A 19,707-nucleotide genomic window follows, 5' to 3' on the forward strand; every position below is an offset into this window, starting at 1 on the left:
TTCTATACTGTTTTACACATCAAAACACATCAACAAATATGCAACTGATTATTGCTTTCAGCCAACTTACAAATGAAATATTTAGTGAATATTATCTAACTATTACTTTGGCGAATGTCTGTCCTTCCGGCGTCTGACCGTCTGTCTGCATGCTGACATCACTGATACTAAACAGTGTCGCCACCATAGTAACAGCCTCATGCTAAAACAATGCCCAACTAATATCAACAATTCCCAACTGACATCAACTATGCCCAACTGACATCACTGACTGACATCACTACAGTGCCCAAATTTGGATATGACATCACAGACTGCCCAACTGGACGTCACTGGTGACCATTCTGTCCAACGGGCACCGGTCTGGGTTCTCCGACATTACTTCTGAGACTCCTACATTCAATCCCTCATATACCGTAGGCTACCCTGCACACCCCCGGGCACAGGACTAGTTTTTATACAATAATTGGATGGTGACAACATTCAATGAACATCATTTGCATTTCAAAGGATGTACTCTTTTCCTACATTGTATGTTTTGTATTCTTGTCCTAAGTTTTCCTCTACTTTAACAGAACGTTTTCCACAAAGACATGTCCATGAGCCTATGGTGTTTTGGAATAGCCGTCACAAAAACCATCATGGCTCTTCCAATTAACCTTATGTAGTGCTTGGGTTGTTTGGAGGACTCAAGGTGTCCTGAAGACAATGGTCACCTTGAGGTGTTGAAATGGCCACAGCCACTTCCACTTCCCGGGTGTTGTCATTCACCAGCTCCACAGTCACCACTGGGGGTTTCAAATATTGCTCCTGGTGATTTAGCTGCGGTGCCCGTCGTGTAGACCGCGGGGAAGACCGAGGCGAAGACCGAGGAGAAGACCGCGGAGAGAGCCTTGGGGAAAGTCGCGGAGAGGGTCGTTTCCTTTTCTCAAAATCCTCAGCACTGACTTCTGGAGCCAGGACCCGAGCAGTGTCATGAAACAAGGCATAGTCTACCTTGTAGTACCTCCTGTTGACCCTAATCATCTCCTGGAACAGCTGGCCCCACAGGATCTCGGCCGTAGTGTAAGAGGTGCGGGTCTGATGCAGGATGCCTGTGGAGTCGTCTGTGTAGGTAAATGACACCACCAGCTCAAAGTCATCTTTCCGCAAGTCCTCCAGACTCATCTTGTACAGCGGGCTTTTGGATTCGATCCTGTGAACAACGGTGATGGGCGTGACCAGGACAATCTCACTCTGTTGGATGGCGATGTCCTTGTATGTCACGTCCACTTTCCCTGTGGCGTGCATGGTGGTGCGGACAATTTGAGCGCGGGCCGTGCCTTCAACCATGTGGTGACTGCGGAAGTCTCCGACCCGCCAGGAGAGGCACAGGCAGCCGTCTCGTAGATTGATGACAGCGTGGTGGCTGAAGCCCACCGTCTGTGCTCTCTTCCTGGCGGAGGCCATTTTGGCAACAGCGATTCCAATGACAAAGGTGTCGATAAAGCAACTGATGACATCTTGTATGGTGACGACGACAACGGCCTCCATGCAGTTCTCTGACATCCCCCTGAAGCCGTAGCCAATGGTGGTCTGGGTTTCAAGTGAGAAAAGGAACGCGGCAGTGAAGGTGCGCACCTCGTACATGCACGGGTCTTTCGTGTTCTCCTTTATGTCACCGTGGGCCAGAGCAATAACAAAGTAGAGGATACCAAAAAAGAGCCAGGACAAGATGTAGGAGAGGGCGAAGAACAGGAACATCACCCTCCACCTGAATTCTACCAGGGTTGTGAAAATGTCTGTCACGTAGAGGAGCCACTCCTCTGGCACGTGACGGAATATGACATTGCAGCTGCCTTCTTTGCGCACATAGCGGTACTTCTTATGTTGATAGCCATTCTCCGTCCTCACGGTCACGGCTGTGTTGTTGTCAGCGGGGCTCACGGAGGTATACTTTTTGCACATCTTGTGAAGTCTGTGGCAAAAACAAAGAAATAAGTTTTAATATTTTGTTCAATGTAAGTATATAATGCCAGGAACACTTGTCAAAGTAGATTTAACCAACAAATGGAATACATTTAAACTTGGCGTTGGGATGTTCCCTATTTTTTACTAAGCAAAATCAGGGTAGACTAAGCAAAAGGTATACAAGAGCGGTACATTGACAGATTGTCATAAAATCACAATAGTATTTGAGCCTCTGCCAGACTCTCATCAAAAGGTGAAGGCTGAGGTGGAGGAGACAGCTAAAGCAGCAGCAGAAGTGTAGCAAGCAGCAAGAAAAGCAGAGATCTAATGAATAGAGAAGCCTTATTTAAAGGAACCGCTGTGTTAGGAGGGTGAGCTCTGATTGGAGTGTAGAAAAGCGTGGCTGCTTTGGTAATGACCAGCAGAGCTGTGATTGGAGAGTGGGAAAGCTAGGCTGATTGAAAGCAGACTGACAGCTGCATGATTACAGCTGAGGCGTGTACAACTCCTGTGCCCTGCATGAACTAACGTGATGCTTCCTACTGTAAAACAAATTATTAAAGGGAATCATCACATTAACCACTGAAGCCCTCTAGATTTCATTGTACATTTGTTTTTAAATACACTTTAGTGAAAGGATTAAAGGATTAGAAAAGCCCAAATTATGGAAATATACGGTATTGTTGTATTGTTAAACATGTAAAGAATGTGGAGGCATGTGTGGACCAGCAATGGCCCAGGACACACCCACATTGTTTGTGACATAGTCATAGCAACTTTTAGTTCAGGGATTTGGGTTTGGTGTATGTTAGGGAGGTTTATGTGGGAGAGATTATGCCATTCAATTGATGAAACTATTCTGGACTGCACTAGGCTTTATGGGGTGATTGGTCATTTTGATTTCAACTTATTTGATATTGTTCTGTTCCAGTTGTTCTGTAATGTTAATGACCCAAAACATTACATTACTTCCCGAGGGTCATTAGACTTGACATAATAGCAGAACATTATCAATAGAAGAACTCTCATCTCACACCTAAACAAGGATGCAAAGGTTAGGATTGGTTCACTAGAACATTATAATGTTATAGAAGTCTTGAAGGTATATAATTAAGGCACACGCCAGTTCAATATGAAAAAGACATATCCTGAACAAACTGCTACAATGGCAGCTTTGATGTTTAATAATTCATACCACGCATGCAGGCACACACGCACGCACGCACGCACGCACGCACGCACGCACGCACGCACGCACGCACGCACACACACACACACACACACACACACAAAATGCATGTAAATGCATGTAAATGCATGTGACACATGCCATGCATACACGCACCTGATGTACTGATGCATGCATTGCACACACCCACACCATACTAAAGTGCATAGAATAAATACTGCTTCTTCTCAACCGCTCTCAACTCCTCTCAACTGCATGTGATTCCATAACTAGGAGAATTCGATTAATTCCACAGCACAGCATTTACGGATTGTCTTTACATGCTCATAGTGCATCACTTTGTGCCGCGCTATGAGCTTGTAGATCTGCTATCTTTGAAAAATCATTAACATTTGTGAAAATCTTTGAATATATGTAAATAAATCTTTGCTTCTGTAGGTCCCTGGAACAAAATATTTTGAGATAAGGATCCGTTGCCAAATACATCATTTGGGGTTTTGAGCACCACTGATACAGCAACGTTAGGATTCATTTAGAAGACTTTGAGTTAATAGGAAAAAGTGGTTAATAATAAAGTGGTTGTAATAAATCTTTTGACCTACGTCTGCCAAATGCAGGGGTGTCACACCCAATTCTGGGCCCTGGGTAAACGGATTCACTTCAATTACTTTAACAATATTGAAAAATAGCAGATATACATGCACTGAGCTTGTAGATCTGCTATTTTTGAAAAATCATGAAAACTTGTGCAAGTCTTTGAATATTATGAAAAACCTATATTTCTATGTCACTGGTGCTCAAACTTTTTCATGTGAATTGGCCACTGACCCCCATCTCAAAATATTTAGTTCCAGGGACCCCCAAGAAGCAAAATTTGAGTTACAAATGTTCGCTTAAAAAATATTAAAAGATTTGCATACATTTTCATGACTTTTCAAAAATAGTAGATCTACTAGCTAGCAGCGTGGCATTCGGTGCCCCGCTGTGAGCTTGTATATCTGCTATGTTTCAATAGCTAAAGTATAAAATAACGAATGCCCCTCCACCTTGGGCCCTAGTAACTCAGTCCCACTTTTCCCCCCCTTGTGACACCCCTGGCCACATGTCCAAAGGACATTCAATATCTATGCCAAATATGAGCATTTAGTGTGCGGCTGTCATACAGGCCACATGGCCCTGTATTCACCTTCACCAGGCTTGCCCATTTTCCACCTCTTTTTTCTTTCTTTCTTTTTTCCAACCACTGTTGTCGGAGGAAATAATTAACAATGGAGTCTTCCATGCATCAAGAAGATTGGCTGACCACTGGAAAGCTCCAACCTCTCCTCACACTGCTGCAACATATTAATTACCGTACAATGCTAAGAGAGAGTTTGACTTAGAAAACAGTATAAGACGAGGCAAAGAAAAGGAGACGATAGAAGCGAGCTGGTTTGCCTACTTTTTCCATTGCGGGTTCTCCTCATAATTTTATTCACGTGTTTTCTTTCATATTTTGTCTGATTCTTTTGTGTATGTGTGTGTGTGTGTGTTCTATGACTGCTCTCAAGGTCTATTTTTAAGGTACCAATCTGGGAATGTTTACCATCTATGATTCTCTTTTTCCTGCCTCTGTGCACTGTGTCAATACAGTTAATCATAATGGGGCAGTTGCCTAGGGATGCAAAACCCATCGCAACAGACCACGCTAAGTCCAGTGTTTTTGTAATATTCGAAACTACTCGGAAGTGTGGTATATTATTGTAGAGGGGCATTTTCCTTCTGCATGTCCAATAGCTGTTGTGGCGCTTAAATAGGCTTTGAACAGGGCACTTATCTTTCATAATTGGCTTCGGTCATCTGCAGTGCTGTAGACAGAACCGGTTCTTATTAAGAGACACATTGGTAGCCATTGTTGAAGATTGGAGGAATCCATCCAACACTTACAGTACTGTATGTACTACTTAGTAGTGTGGGGTTGAAAGGTGGAGCACCAGCGTAGCATAAGTGCAACACATATAGAAAGTGGGATACAACGCATGCAACACTTAACAACTGATCGAAGCAATGTACTTGTTTTATATCACCTGGTTAAACAAATTTGTAATGATATATTTCCAGGCAGAAATGATACAACATACAGTTGGCATTGTGAAGTTAAGTTAGAACTTATATTCCAGTGTCTGTCTTGCAAGGAGTGGTCTGTTGTTGCATCAAAGTATAATAGCCTTGCCCCACTAACATTGAACTCTTTGTAAACATACAGTAATGTTTCCATGCAGAGGTTTAGTGTTGTCCAAAGCACTGGCCCAAGACCTTTTTTTCTGGGTGGAGTCCAAAGAGTTGTCAGAAAGCCAATAAAGGAAGCGCCACAGGACTGAATTGGTCTAGGTTAGCAGGGGGAAAATGAATGTGGAAACTGGAACGGTCTCATGGTGCGATCACGGGCAGAGGAAGGATCAATCACAGCCAAACCACTGAGAGCATCCTCTACGCCCAAAACATCACCGCTATCTGACTGTGAGTGAAATGGGCTCTGGTCGCAGACTTAGCTTCCTCCTGGCTACGCATAATGTCCCTAATGCCAGAGTGCGGAGCTCACCCCATGAGGTCATAGAAATAATGTCCTATCAACTTCCCGCAATCCCCTCCCAAGTGTAGAAAATATGAACGCAATCAGACATTATTTGACTCTCATCAAAACAATTATAGATTTTATTGTAGTGTTAAAGTGGTTATTTGAATATCAACACAAGCATTACATGAATTATTTCAACTAAATCAAAAGGAATGCCATCATTTTGGAATAGATTCAGAAGTGCCCGTGGCCTCAAGACTATGACTTTGATAACACAAAGACTTAATAGTCATGTTAGCTGTGAAATATTATTTCCTTCTACTGTATACGGTAGCAGTAATGGAGAGCTGTACTTTTCCATCCATCCATGGAACATGGATGGATGCATGCATGTACTTTTCCAGCTGCAGATTTTTCTGATAAAGGTGTATTCCAAGCGGTTGATTTCAGAGATATTTTACTCATCCTGTTCAAAGCATTAATTACATGTTCCTGTAAAGCAGGACATAATGCTGACATGATGCACTTTCATACCATTGTCACTGTAAAAATGAAAAGTTTGAATTAAAATTATTAGTTATGTTAAGTATAGTATGTTAACATGGGCAGACTTCATTGACTATAACGGTTAGATTTATAATGCATTATACTATAAAGGGGATAATTATATCTATGTGGTTAGCTTATCCTAATAAAACCTCTTAGGACATGAGGCTCTTATAAATACGGTTTAATAAATTACAATGTGTCCTCCAGTCAGAGTTCACAATTTTTAGGAAAGTCCATTTTAATCAGTCATATACTGTACTTCTACACTATGAAAACATCTTACACTATTCAGTTTATAATGGGAATGTCCATGATATACGCATATCAAATTATCTGAAAACTACACAAACTGAAAGCATGTTTGTTTGTATCAGATCTTAAGTAATAAAACCCTATACTATTTTGATTAAGACTTACACTGTAGAGCTTTTTGTGGTCTTAGTATACATTTAAAACACCATTTTGCCTACAGCTATAGTATACATTTGAAAGAGAAAGCCCTGATAGCACTCTCTGTTGTGTTGACCCACTAGGTTGAGCTGTTCTCTCCGCGTTCACTGTGCCCAGTTGTAGAGTTGCAGAAGCCAGCTCTGTGTACAAAACAACACATCTCACTGAACAACTGCGTATAACAAATGAAAGCCATGCCCTTTAGCGTGTAGATTAATGGGTGTATGGCTTGATAGATTTTTCCAATACAGCCTACAGACATTTCACAAATAAAAATGACAGTATTTTTTTTCTTTTCTTTTGCTCTGCTGGTATACCTTTGGTGTGGGGCTATATCTTACTTACCCAGTACCAAAAGATACAGCAATATACTGATTTTGAGAGCAGTGTTACTCAGCCACTACACTCACCATACTTGACACTAGGAATTAAGAAATGACCTCTGGAAACGACTTAGCCGTTTTGGCTTACTGCCTCTACTGCTTGGGGCCCTAACAACTCATTACATGCTCACTTACTGCAAATGACATTGTGGCACCCATCAAGCGCTTCATTGGATTAGAACCATGTAGACGGATCGCAAGCCTTTGCTCTGCCCTGGGCCTTGTTTCACCCCTATTGACCTTCACAATCTCCATGTCTTTCCTCTGGACAGCAGTCTAGCAGTCCCTTTTTAATGTCACAAAATGGGTAATAGTTTACCCAAGCATCAAAGTGGACCCTGGTGGACCACATGTGTTTGGTTTTGCTTCATTGGCCATTGCATAATGTTGCTTGTACAGGAGAGCCGAGTCAGGATGCTGGCCTTCATTAAGACTCATAACAGTGGATGTGGAAGGTCGCAGATGTGTAAAGCGTGTGGTTTCTTCAACTTCTGTTTCTGTATTTCAGTGTAAATATTAGGTCACGCTTTCTCAGTTTGACTGTGACCTTCAGAATCTCAGAAACCCTTATTCTTGTGTGGTGCACTGTTTGAAAGATCAATAGACACATATTTATGAAACAGGTGTCTTTCCTGCCCTGTTAGCAGGGATGTTGTCACGCAAGCATGCTCTGCTCTCCACACAACACCCACAATACTACTGAAACCATCAAAAGTTTGAGTTCCCATTACACTCATTTATGACTCAACTGAAAATGTAAACAATCATGGAATCACGCAAGCACGGAAATATGGCAATAATGACACAGAATAATGTTAATTAAAAAAATGTATGTATTTATATTATAAATATCTAATCTAGATACCGTAATTGAACATGAATTTATTAGATCATCGGTTCCAAAACAGTGGGTCGGGACCCATGTGTGAGTCGCAGACACATTTGAATGGGTCCCTTCATTTTTTGTTTCCTACATTTAGTTTTTAGTTATTATTTCAAAACGTTAAAAAAAAACATTGCCAAAAAAGCCAAACATTCATGAATTCAAAACAAAATTAATAGATTTTTTTCAGTAATTTCATTAATTAATTAAAAGAAGATTACATAAATTAAAAAACGTAATTTAAGAAGTAGTGAAAATAGCCGACGTTGTGTGCTTGTAGATCTGCTGTTTTCACTAGTTTGGGTCCGGGGCAAACGTCTCTTTTGGGTCTCGAGCTAAAATGTTTGGGAACCACCGTATTAGATAGTACAACTTGCCATCTAACTAATAAAATATCATTAAAGGCCTTGGCAGTATTGTTGTTTTACTGTCTAATGCCTGTAAATGCTGTTCAAATCAGACTACTTAATGAAACATGACCACAAGCTCATCTACAGGATCACCTTGACCACAACTATATTGTTTTCAAATGATAAAAATCCAGTCAGGCATTGTGTTAACTGCTGCTCAGATTACCAATTTGTTCTGTTGTCATGTCCACATACTTACTTATCTCATCTGTCATCTCAAATTTGTCACCACTACTTCAGTAACAGTTTATGCTTAACATATGTTTTAGAAATTGTGAATTTGAATTTTGCTTCTATCAGCATTCAGCACCCAGTTTGCACTCTCCAGACTACGGTAGGCCTATATGCCACTGCATATTAATTTCCCATACTGAGAGGGATTTGGCTTACGGCGAGACCACAACATAACATATTCGACATAAATAATAGCTTCAATAGCTTGAGATAACATCTCTACAATTGGACATTGCCTATCTTTTTAGGTTTGATTGCAGTAGAAACAAAAACATACGGTATGTTATCAATAGAATCCTTACCTTTTGTAAAATTGATCGATGAATCAATTGCAGCAGTGTCTCTACTTGAGTGGAAGGCTCTCCTACACTCATACACTGGCCAAAAATGTCACCTGCCAGAATGGTCCAGCCCACCTGTAGTTACAAAAACGAAAGATTAACACCTCCCTTATGTGTGTTGTTCACTCAAGCAAGTGTGCTTGTGAATGTCTTCATGCATGTGTCTAACACACACAGTACTCATTCACCTATGCATGCATATACAGTAGTAACTCTGTACAGGCCTGCATATGGGTATGGGTGTTTGTGTATGTGTATGCGTTCTGTTCTTTATGATAGTACCTGTATGCTAAATGATATGCTCTGAGAATACAATATAGATGACAATATGTCATCTATATGTTGAAGGAAATATTTGGACATGTGAAGGAAATATTTGGACATGGATATGTTTATTCTTACAACTTATATATTGTATTGGAGCATTTTGTTTGGATTGCTACATAATGCAAACAATAATTACCTGTATTATATTTTAAATATATTGCGGCAACCTAAAATACATGGTTGTGTTAAAATGAATTCACTACTTCACTACTCACTCCCAACTCTCAAATACATTGAGCTCAATAACAATGAATGAATGAATTCTGAATAAATACATATAACATTAATTATGTAATTGATGTCGCACAATGGACCACTTGAACATTATAAACTCTATAGACTGGGGTCGCTGGGGGTCTGTACTGGGTCTGGGTCCCCTCTTTTTTCCCTCTACACCAAATGTCTTAGCTGAAACTAACAGATCAGGAGGTTAGATCTGGTGCAGAAATTTTGCCCATGCTAATTGTTTGACTATTATGACAAAAATGTGCCAGATAAAGATTGCCATTTTCTTTCAGCGCAATTACATGACGGTATAGTGGTTGGTTAGTGACCGTGACGAACAGTTTTGCAGATCTTTAAACATGTTTTTGTATGTGTGTGTGTGTATTATATATCTTTACACGCATACACCCTGTCTGCTACTAAAGCAGTGTAGTATTGTTACTGCAAAATTAATGTGCTATAGCACTGAAAGGAGTGAGATCTGAGCGGACTATATATTTCTTCTACAAAGTTGACAAAGTGACACATGAGAAACCACGGTGCCTAACAATAGTTGAAAATTAGGTCTGTACTTTAACACTATTCACTATGAAGAGAAAAAAACGTTGAACAATATTCCTCCATTGTGCATCTCTTTTATGTAAAAAGTGCCTGATAATCTCTTATTCCCCATGTGAGACTCCTTTCAGAGCAGTGTGAGAGCTTAACTCAAATATCTCTCCCCTTTGCTTAATAGTTGGTTCTCAACCAGTCAGTCTCTATTCATTGTCTCCAGAGAAAAAAAAAACCCAACTCAGGTTTCACGCATGAAAACCTATTGATTCCCCTGTGTGAGTATGGTCTGGAAAAAGAGGTTAGCCTTTCTTACATGGTGGCAATAACATGGGCCATTTCTCTTGGATCTCTACAGGCAGAAATAGGGCCTTTCGGGTCAATGTGACTTTTCCATTCTGGTGGTGTAAATGTTTATTACTTATCAGGAAGAGAAAAACATCCGCACACTGCTTTCAAGCTTCAAAAACGTACTTTTTATTTAATGGCTTAACGTTTCGACGTTAAGCCATTAAAGGTCTTCATCAGGCAAATTGCGACATAAAATGTCTTCATCAGGTTTCTCAGTTGTCCTCTGCATTCTATGCAGGGACCTCTGGTCCGAGGCATTGCAGTGTCCAGGGACGTGCAGAGAATTTTAGAGAGGCAGGGGCTGACATTTCTAAAAGGGCCTTTTGGAGAAAATATAGAAAATAGGAGACCACAAAGGAGCTCACAAACGAGCCCACAAAGGAGCTCACAAAGCGTTGCGCTGCGACACGTTGTGAGCTTGGAGGTCGGCTATTTTCGGTGTGTGAAACCACACTGAACTAAGCATAATCAAGTCAATACTGATGGAGATGTGGCTTAATGGCATGGATTTCTACATAGAGAGGGCAATTGAATTCTTTTAACGTAAGATGCTGCATTCAAGTTCAGGAGAGTTTGAACAAGTCAATTCTCTTGAATGCTGCCTTCAGGTATGGCATGGAAAGAGGGCATCTGCATTTCTTTCATCATAGTAAAAACTACATTCTTGGTCTGGAGAGGGCACTTTTTACAGACGGATAAAAGGGTAGGGGCTCAAGCCCTCTTTGACATGTGTGCACGTGCCTGGCTCTCATGGCTATATGAGATGTTTTGGAACTAGGTCAAGTTGTCTGTGACTGACTCCACTTGTGGCGCCCTTGATGTAGGGTGGAGTACGTGTGATTGGGATGGTTCCGCCTGAAGTCATTAATGATCTTTTTTCGTTTTGTCAACATTCAGGGGCAGGTGTTGCACCATTTCACTAATTGTTTCACCTCCTCTCTTGTAAGCCAGTTCCTTGTCTGGATGAGGCCAACCACCGATTTGTCATCCACGTACTTGTCTTTATTATGTTGGCACAACAGTCGCGGGTCATCAGGGTAAACAGCAGTGGACACAGCCCCGAGGGGAACCAGTGCTCAGTGAGATGGTGTTGGAGGTGTTATTTCCCATCCATATACTGAAAGGGGCCTGTGTCCAACAACAATACAACAACAACAATTACAGAGGAGGTGCTCAGGTCCAGTGGACCCACTTTGCTTACCAAGTTACAGAGGAATGTATCAAAAGCTGAACTGAGGTCTATGGACAGCATTCATGGTGTTCCTTCTCTCCAAGGGGCCTTTTCCACCGGCAAGAACCGGTTCGGGTTCTTTCTCCAGCCTATGGGATGAACCAGAGGTGAGCTTTTCCACCGAGAACCAAGTTGGTTCCGAACCGTAAAAGTTGGTTCGGGGGGCCGGTTTGCAAGAACGAACGAAGGTTCCAAGAAAGTTGCGATCCCATAGGCGGGAGAAAGAACCCGAACCGGTTCTTTGCCGGTGGAAAAGGCTCGCAAATGTGGCAGGTTTAGGTGTAGTGCACGGGATATGGGTCTTCAGAAGAATGGTTAGGACAGTATGCAAACCGGAACCGTGTAGGAGGGCGGGCATCTGGATGTTATGCTTGTTATACTAAGCTTGCACAAAAACGAATTTCACCCGCTGATTTACACTTGTAAACCTGTCATAAAACAGATTCTGATTCTATGTGGTCCTTGACAAGCCTCTCAACGTACTTAGGAGGGTGAGTGAGTGCTATGGGGTGGTAGTTAACTAATTGTTTCCCCTGGTGCTGCATGCTGAGTAGCGCTCTTGAAGTATGGGTGGCTTTCCTCATGTATGTTGTTGAGTTCCTCACACTGTCTAAAATACTCACTGAAGTCAGTGTATAACAGGGAGGAGTAGTCTTGTATCTGTGACCTTTGTATCCCGTTGCATGTGCCTTGTGTCCCTGGAGTTATCAAAGTAAGTGTGATGGTTTCGCTACCCCTGATGGCTCGGTTCAGGTTGTCTCGCTGATCTCAGGGCTCTTGTTGGGGGTTTAATGTAATCAGATTGGAGCTCATTTGTAAATAACCTCTCAGAGCCAGGACTCTGTGATCTTACCACCCCCTTGTTGGTCCTGACTACATAAAGACATTGAGACAAAGAACTTTTTTCCCCCTACAACATAATCATCAGGTATTATGACCAGTATCAGGTATTATGACCAGTAAGACGCCTAAGGGCGAGCTCGGGCCATGTCTTGGCCATCTAGCCAGTGATGTATATCGGACCAGTTATCCATAATATGGAGACCCCTGGTACCCATACCCATATATGGAGATCCATAGGCTGTATGGAGGTGTGAGACCACAAACATGCTTACTCAGTTATTTGTTATGTTAAAGTCCTATGAGTCTATGACATCTGACATCATACATACAATCCCTTTTATGCCCATATATGGAGATCCCTGTCTGAAGAACCAGCCACACAGATATGGGCTGTCTTGGCCATCTGTCTTGGACATATGGATTCTGTTAGTGTGGAATGTGGCCGATATGGCCTCCATGGGCATTCCCATATGAAGTCCTGTTAGATATGGGCTTAATATGGATGACATCAGGGATATCCATAAATGGGTATAAAAGGGATTCTGTTAGTGTGGTTCCCCTGACATCACAGTGATGTCAGAGCGTGATGTCAGAGCAGCAAACCCATAGGCCGTTAAAAAGCGTACACAGACAGACAACTGGGCGGAGACATGATGTGTCATTTCTCATACTAAACTGTGACCTTTGGTTGCAATTATACTTTTAATCAAAAAAAGTATACAGAAAGTGTTAAAATTATGTGGCCACACCCACCTGTTCATTAAATGCCTAGCTGTCAGGTGGGTGGTGCCCCAGCTAAAGTTAGCCACAACCACAGTGTTGTTGTATGGTTGAAAGGGGAGGGGATGATTTTATGATGTCATTAAATCAGTGTATTTCAATTGGGCCTTTTGACTCAGAGGCTTCCATACAGCCTGCCAGTCTGATTGTACCGTAATTATGTACTGACAGTCCTCTATTATAGCCTATATCCCTTCTGGCCTGTGCTTTTTCATACACGCACACACAGTGTATTAAGTTCCACCCCTATAGGGCATAGCAGTGCATGGTGGCCATTTTGTGGTGCCACAGGTAGAAAACCCATACATTCATCCCATAGAGATTTCAGAAAATATTTATATAAAATATTTTAAGCCTGGAACCAAACCGTCCAAGCTCCTGTGACCATAAAACATTTGATTCTGTGCCAAACAATATTTGAGTATTTAATTATATAATATACAATATTTTATAAATATCCTTTTTTGTGGTTTTTCAATCCTTTTTTTCATACAGAATGGACTCCGTTTGTCCATCCATTCGTCTGTCTGTCTGTCTGTCTGTCTGTCTGTCTGTCTGTCTGTCTGTCTGTCTGTCTGTCCAACCCTTTGGTCCTATTCTTCAACTGAACTCAACTTAGACTTAAATTGTATTGTCACATCACTGGTTTAGATTTTTGAAATTACATTCTGTTTGTCTCGCTGGCCTTTCCTAGTGTAAGAAACGTAATACGCAGAGAAATGCTTCTCATACATAAATGTCAGACATATTTACTGCATATTATTTTCCCCAAAGAACATTGACAGTTTGAGGTGTCATTGATTTGTTGTTTGACGAGTGATGACAAATGAATTTAGTTTCTGAGGCTTTTGTTCTATGACGTTGTGTGGAAGTGACCAGTATGCCTCTGCACTGAGAGCAGCGCAATGCTCTTAAAAGTAATGAAAAGTAATCATTTGACTGAATCCACCCGCAACACACCCAGTGACAGTATTCAGCCTTGCTACCGTGGGGCACGTAATGGCCCTGCAGATGTGCCATGCTGTTGACTATGCTTTGTGAAGTTCGCCTGTGACCTGAAATTAGGGCCCTTAGCACTCGCGTGACGCAGTGGTGTCACTTTGGGGTCTCACCAATTCATCTAATTTAAAGTAATTATTTGTGTAATTCCTGTCATTGTTTGAAAAACAATTAGCAACACCTTGTGGCCTGTGGCAAAAAAATAATCACTTAAAAAGATTTGGCCACAGGCTTCGAAAACAAAGCAATGCATGCCATTTGATGCCTCGGTAAAATGTGCCAGCCATAAAGGCAAAGAGTATCAAATAACACAGAGGCAGATTGTTTTATTTTTCTGGTTGTAACACGGTGGGGGGTCCTCACACAAAATTATTGCGGGTGTCAAAGGGTACACTATGTCTGGATAAGAGTGCCAATTTTTATTCTTATGAACCCAATTGCATATTTTCTGAGTGAATAAATGTGTGCGCGTACATGTGCGTGTGTATGCGTGCGCGCAAATGTGTGTGTGTGTGTGTGTGTGTGTGCGCGCGCAAATGTGTTTGTGTGCGTGTGCGCCTGCGCTCGTGTGTGTTTACTGTATGTGTGTGTGCACGCCATAGGTCAGTTAACAGGGATCTTAACAAAGTGGACCAATAACAAATCTCCTCACTTCCAGGAAAAATAAATAATTTGTTCCCAATAAAAATGATCCGCAGAAGTACATGACCACACTTTATAGTGAGCTCTGATGAAGGATCTCAGGGGGTCCTGGAGCCGTCCAATACAAAGCCTAAGCAAAAACATCTAAAAATACATTTCAGTTCTAGCATTTCAAGAAAGTGAGAGAGAATTTTATAAATAACTTGAGGTCCTTTTGCCAACATCTTGACTTGGTATACCTGTCGTCAAAAGACTCAGTAATTGGTCGAATCACGCAGCTGTGGTAAACTGCATGGGACTGTGAACGCAGCAAGCATTCTCGGCATTTGAGCAATAAAGTCTTGTTTCCAAGAGTCACAGCTGTATCGAACGGTTTGATTTACGTGAGCTTTCAATTAAAATAGAATGGATTTGTTATACTGTAGACCAGGGGTCTTCAACAGGGAGTCCGGGACCCCTAGGGGGTCCTTAGAGTTACTACAGGGGGTCCTCCAAATCTTTGGGTGATAGAAAGTTTTTTTTGTCCTATTTTATATTAACCACTTGAACTCTAGTGTACATATTCTGAGAACTTAAGCCAACATAGCAGATCTCACAACGCTGCGAGGTGTTGTGAGCTTGTAGATCGGCTATTTTCGGCAAAGAGCTTTGGTGTAGAGGAGAAAAAGAGCAGACCAAGTACATAGTGAAAGGTCAAGTTTATTAAGTATTGACGTGACGGTTCAAGTGGTTAAATATCTGAAAACACAAATTGACATGAATCCACCAAAATACACTGACGATTGCGCTGTCAAATGATGAAACTATATGGAATCTATGAAAATGTTGTGGGGGGTCCCTGCTTCATCTCTCTCTCTCGACTAAGGGGTCCTTGGCCTGAAAACGTTGAAGACTCCTGTCGTAATGTATTATCATACATTATACATATCTTGCCCAAAACTTGACCCTTTTATCCAAAGCACTTCACAATGTGCATAAATGGCAACCATGCAAGTAACCAGCCTGCTCATCAGGACCCTTTTATCCAAAGTCTTGTGTCTTGCTCAAGGACACTTTTAAACACAAAGCCTGGAGAAGCTGTGATCAAACCAGGAACCTTCCATCTCTTAGACACCAACTCTACCGCCCCATTCACATACAGTATAATTCAAAATGTATTATGTAAATGCATTCATATTACAGCTTTATGCCCCATTTAATGCCTGGACTATATTTTATAATAATAATAATTATTATTATTTAACTTTTTTGTTTGTGCGTGGGTGCGGATGTGCGTGCGTATGCGCGTGCGTGTGCGTGCGTGCGTGCGTGTGTGTCCGTGTGTGTGTGTGTGTGTGTGTGTGTGTGTGTTGGCAGGTGTGTGCACTTGGCATGTAATGTTTCCTCTCGCTATATGGCAGAGCAAGCAAACAATCAGCCTTGTGGTAAGAACCTTATCGGCCACCCTCAACACTGTGCACTGTATAACAGCTGTTATAGTTTGGTTCACTACAGGTCAGCTACTTACAAATATACAAGATGCTAAGAGTCAAGAAGGCAATACATGTTGGACCGGACTGTAATAGAACAGAGTACGGTAGGTAGGCCTACCGCTGCAGCATTGGCACTAGAGCCCGAATGACCGGCACATTTTATGAAGAGTCCTCGACCACCTATTACCAATGTTTTTATCAGATATTTTGTCAATAAATACTAAATGTTCTAATCAATTTTAAAAACGTATTAAACTTATTACGTACTTATCAGTAAATAAATAAATACAAATACCTTGATAGACACAAAATAAACACATTAAAGGAACTTTATTTTATATTTAAAAAAGTCAAACTGTGAGCTTGTAGATCTGAAATTTAAAATGTATGACGTAGTTGAAAATTATAGATAAATAGATAGCTTTATTTGTCATTGTAACAATACAGTACAGGCACCGGCACAGTTACGTTGTCAACTCATTTCCAAGCACAGTACAATGAATAATAGCCTACTGTATATCTGCCCAACTAATAGTTCTAATTGGAACAGGGGAGCACATCCTGTCCTTTGCTGACATGATCTCTGAGCCTTTGCAATCCCATCATGTTCTCTGGAGTCTGTTGGATCTTGGATCTAGAAGGATAAATGACACTCTGTTTTGTCACCCTATCCTAGTCTTCTTTGTTCTCTTTATTAGCTTATAGCAGAGTGTGCGCATGTTTGCAAGCATGTGCCCTACTTAGAACGATATTATATACCAGATTTGGGTTAACGCTTGTCTTGTGTGTCTTTAAAATGATAATGTGAAATCTTTAAAAAGTGTTTGTTTGAATTGTGATGTTCAATCATCCGTGGCCAAGTACATTTCATTTTGGGAGTCCTTCACATGAAAAGGTTTGAGCACCACTGACATAGAAACATATATATATTTTCCCCCCTAAAAAAAACCTTAGAAGGATTTGAAATATTAAAATACTTGCACACATTTTCAAGATTTTTGTCAAAAATAGCAGATCTACAATGCTTGTAAATCTGCTATTTTTCAATAGTTAAATTACCTTAGGGCCCAGAATTTGGTGCGACACCCCTGCCAACCGATACAAATACATTGGTCAAGAGGGAATTTCAGGCGCACTGCTCTGGCTGAGGACCCGTCAGGTTCCAGTGATTACGGCGTGTCTCTCGTTTCATTCAGAAGCAACGGCTATGTACTGTGTCTGAGTTTCATAAGCATTCTTATGTCATGGCTCATGAGGCTGTGATGTGATGCTAATCTAGCCCAGCACCACCAAGGGGAAGCAGCTACTTCATCCCGGCCCAGAACTACACGGGGCCATTTGGCAAACGCCGGAGGTTTCCATTTCCACTTGTTTTCTTTTCTTGTCACTGCTTTTCACATCCTCTATCTCCTTGCTGTTTGTCTCCTGTTGATTTATACTTCCTTAAATAATTTAATAGTTTCAATAAACCAATAATGCTGAACACTGGCTGCAATGTTATCAAGAATAAGTTCTCAATAATTCAGTTTACTAAAACTAAATAAGGTGTGCAGTCCTACCGCATCCGTTATCGGAGTGTCTTAACAGATGAGCAGTAAACAGATCAAAGGCGTCTATTAACCTGCTTGGCTTTAATCATAGATTAAATGAATTATAAACACTTTGTTTTATAGTGCCACCCTGAGAGTATGAATCTATAAAATCTAGGTGCCTGCAATTTACCAACAAAACACAATTTCCTAAGTCCATTTGTGCTGTTTACTGCCTTTTGTACAACCAGTGTAAACAGCCTGTCAGGTACCTCAATAAAAAATACGCCTGTGTTTTCTCAGTTAATAATACATTACCAAGGCAGCCATGCTTGTGCAGAGCCGACTTCAAAGTCTGTCTTCGCCGAGTTAAAGTTTTGGTTTAGAGTTTACTTTGTATCTTGTACTTTCTAACACAATTATGTAATTTTCAAAGTTTGAGAAACATGATCAGTCATTTCATGTCCAATCTTTGATCTGCCAAAGTTCATGTATTGGACAATGTGATCCAGCCTCTCAGAATGTCTTGGAAATATTTTTGCTTCAAAGGATTTGATTCCAGCTGCACTAAAAATACCATTGACTTTAAGTTCTGCGGCTTGGACAATAACAGCATGGTTTGGACACGCTTGATCAGCTCCAAAGTTTCCTATCAGATTGACAGTATTCTTCTGGGTGAGCTTTCTACCAATTTTAGCATGAATTAGAAATTCAGCGTTTTAGATAGGCCTATAGCATGCTGACATCCCCTCTGGTTTGAATAAATACACTAGGTTTCCATGATGGAAGTCTGAGTCTTGTTTTCAATCACTCTCTCTTGTGCCGAGGTGAAAATACCCCTCTGACACAGCCAGCAAAGTGATCAACGCCGCACTGTTTAGACTGCCTGATGAGGCTTGAAGCTCATTCACAAATAATGATTTTTAAAGATGGAGCAGGGAATCACAGTGATTGGTTAGAGCGCCACTCGCTGTCAAACCACTGTGTATTTATACAGCACATCGTTATCTATCCATTTAAGTGAAGTGCACTATAGGGGCATGTCGAAACAGCCTTAAAGACAATCAGTGAAACTGTGACAACCAATAGCGGTGGCTGGTTAAGGCCAGAAGGGGAAAGCAACAATCTTCTATGCTGTGGTCCCGAGCAACTTTGTGCACATCTCTTACACTGTAACGCTATAACATTTTGAAGCTTTGATCTAGAAGGAGAGAGGAGAGATAATTGACACTTACTGTGCATTTGCTTGGAGTGTTTCAAAGAGTGTTGCACTGGTATTTCCAGGAAGATTTATGCCAAAAAACAACAATCTGAAGAGACTCTGCGTACATGCCAGTGGACGGTTTCATTATACATTAAACACACTTTCAGCGATGACTGGCCTGATGAGTTTTAGGGTCAAAGTCTCGTTTAACCATCCATGTACAATGCCCTCATTTTATTTAAAGTATTCGTTTAAAATTTAAAATTTAAACATCTATTACTATGACAAATTCTCTTAATATCATTGTGTGATATACAGTATTTACATTAACATTATATCAGTGTCGTTGGTGTTCTCACATACTTTCTACCTACAGTATATACCTATTCTTCACGTCCCTGTGAGTAATTTGTTAGCTGGTCAAACTTTTTATTTCTCCCTATATTAAGTTGTTCACCCCCATGTTTTCCTCCCTGTCGCTGCAACCCCTACTGTTTGTTCTGGAGGACGGTGTTGACAACCACGTCTCCTCTCCAGACAGTACAAATGAAGTCACCGGCCGCCTCTTGTCACCTCACCGGACAGTGAGGGGTTTTACAGAGAGCT

At 41.2% G+C, this 19,707-nt stretch overlaps 1 protein-coding gene across 1 annotated transcript; it reads right to left on the bottom strand.

The window, feature by feature from the left end:
• Nucleotides 1-518: 518 nt before the first annotated feature.
• kcnj16a (potassium inwardly rectifying channel subfamily J member 16a) lies at nt 519-19,231 on the bottom strand. The gene is made up of 3 exons (XM_080747844.1): nt 19,133-19,231; nt 8,908-9,021; nt 519-1,957 (listed from the first exon to the last, which is right to left on the bottom strand). Exon 3 carries the CDS (start codon nt 1,945-1,947, stop codon nt 661-663), a length of 1,287 nt encoding a protein of 428 aa, XP_080603970.1. The 5' UTR covers nt 1,948-1,957; nt 8,908-9,021; nt 19,133-19,231; the 3' UTR covers nt 519-660.
• Nucleotides 19,232-19,707: the final 476 nt, after the last annotated feature.

Source organism: Nannobrachium achirus, assembly GCF_963921795.1.
Source record: "Nannobrachium achirus genome assembly, chromosome: 18".
Classification (NCBI taxonomy): domain Eukaryota; kingdom Metazoa; phylum Chordata; class Actinopteri; order Myctophiformes; family Myctophidae; genus Nannobrachium; species Nannobrachium achirus.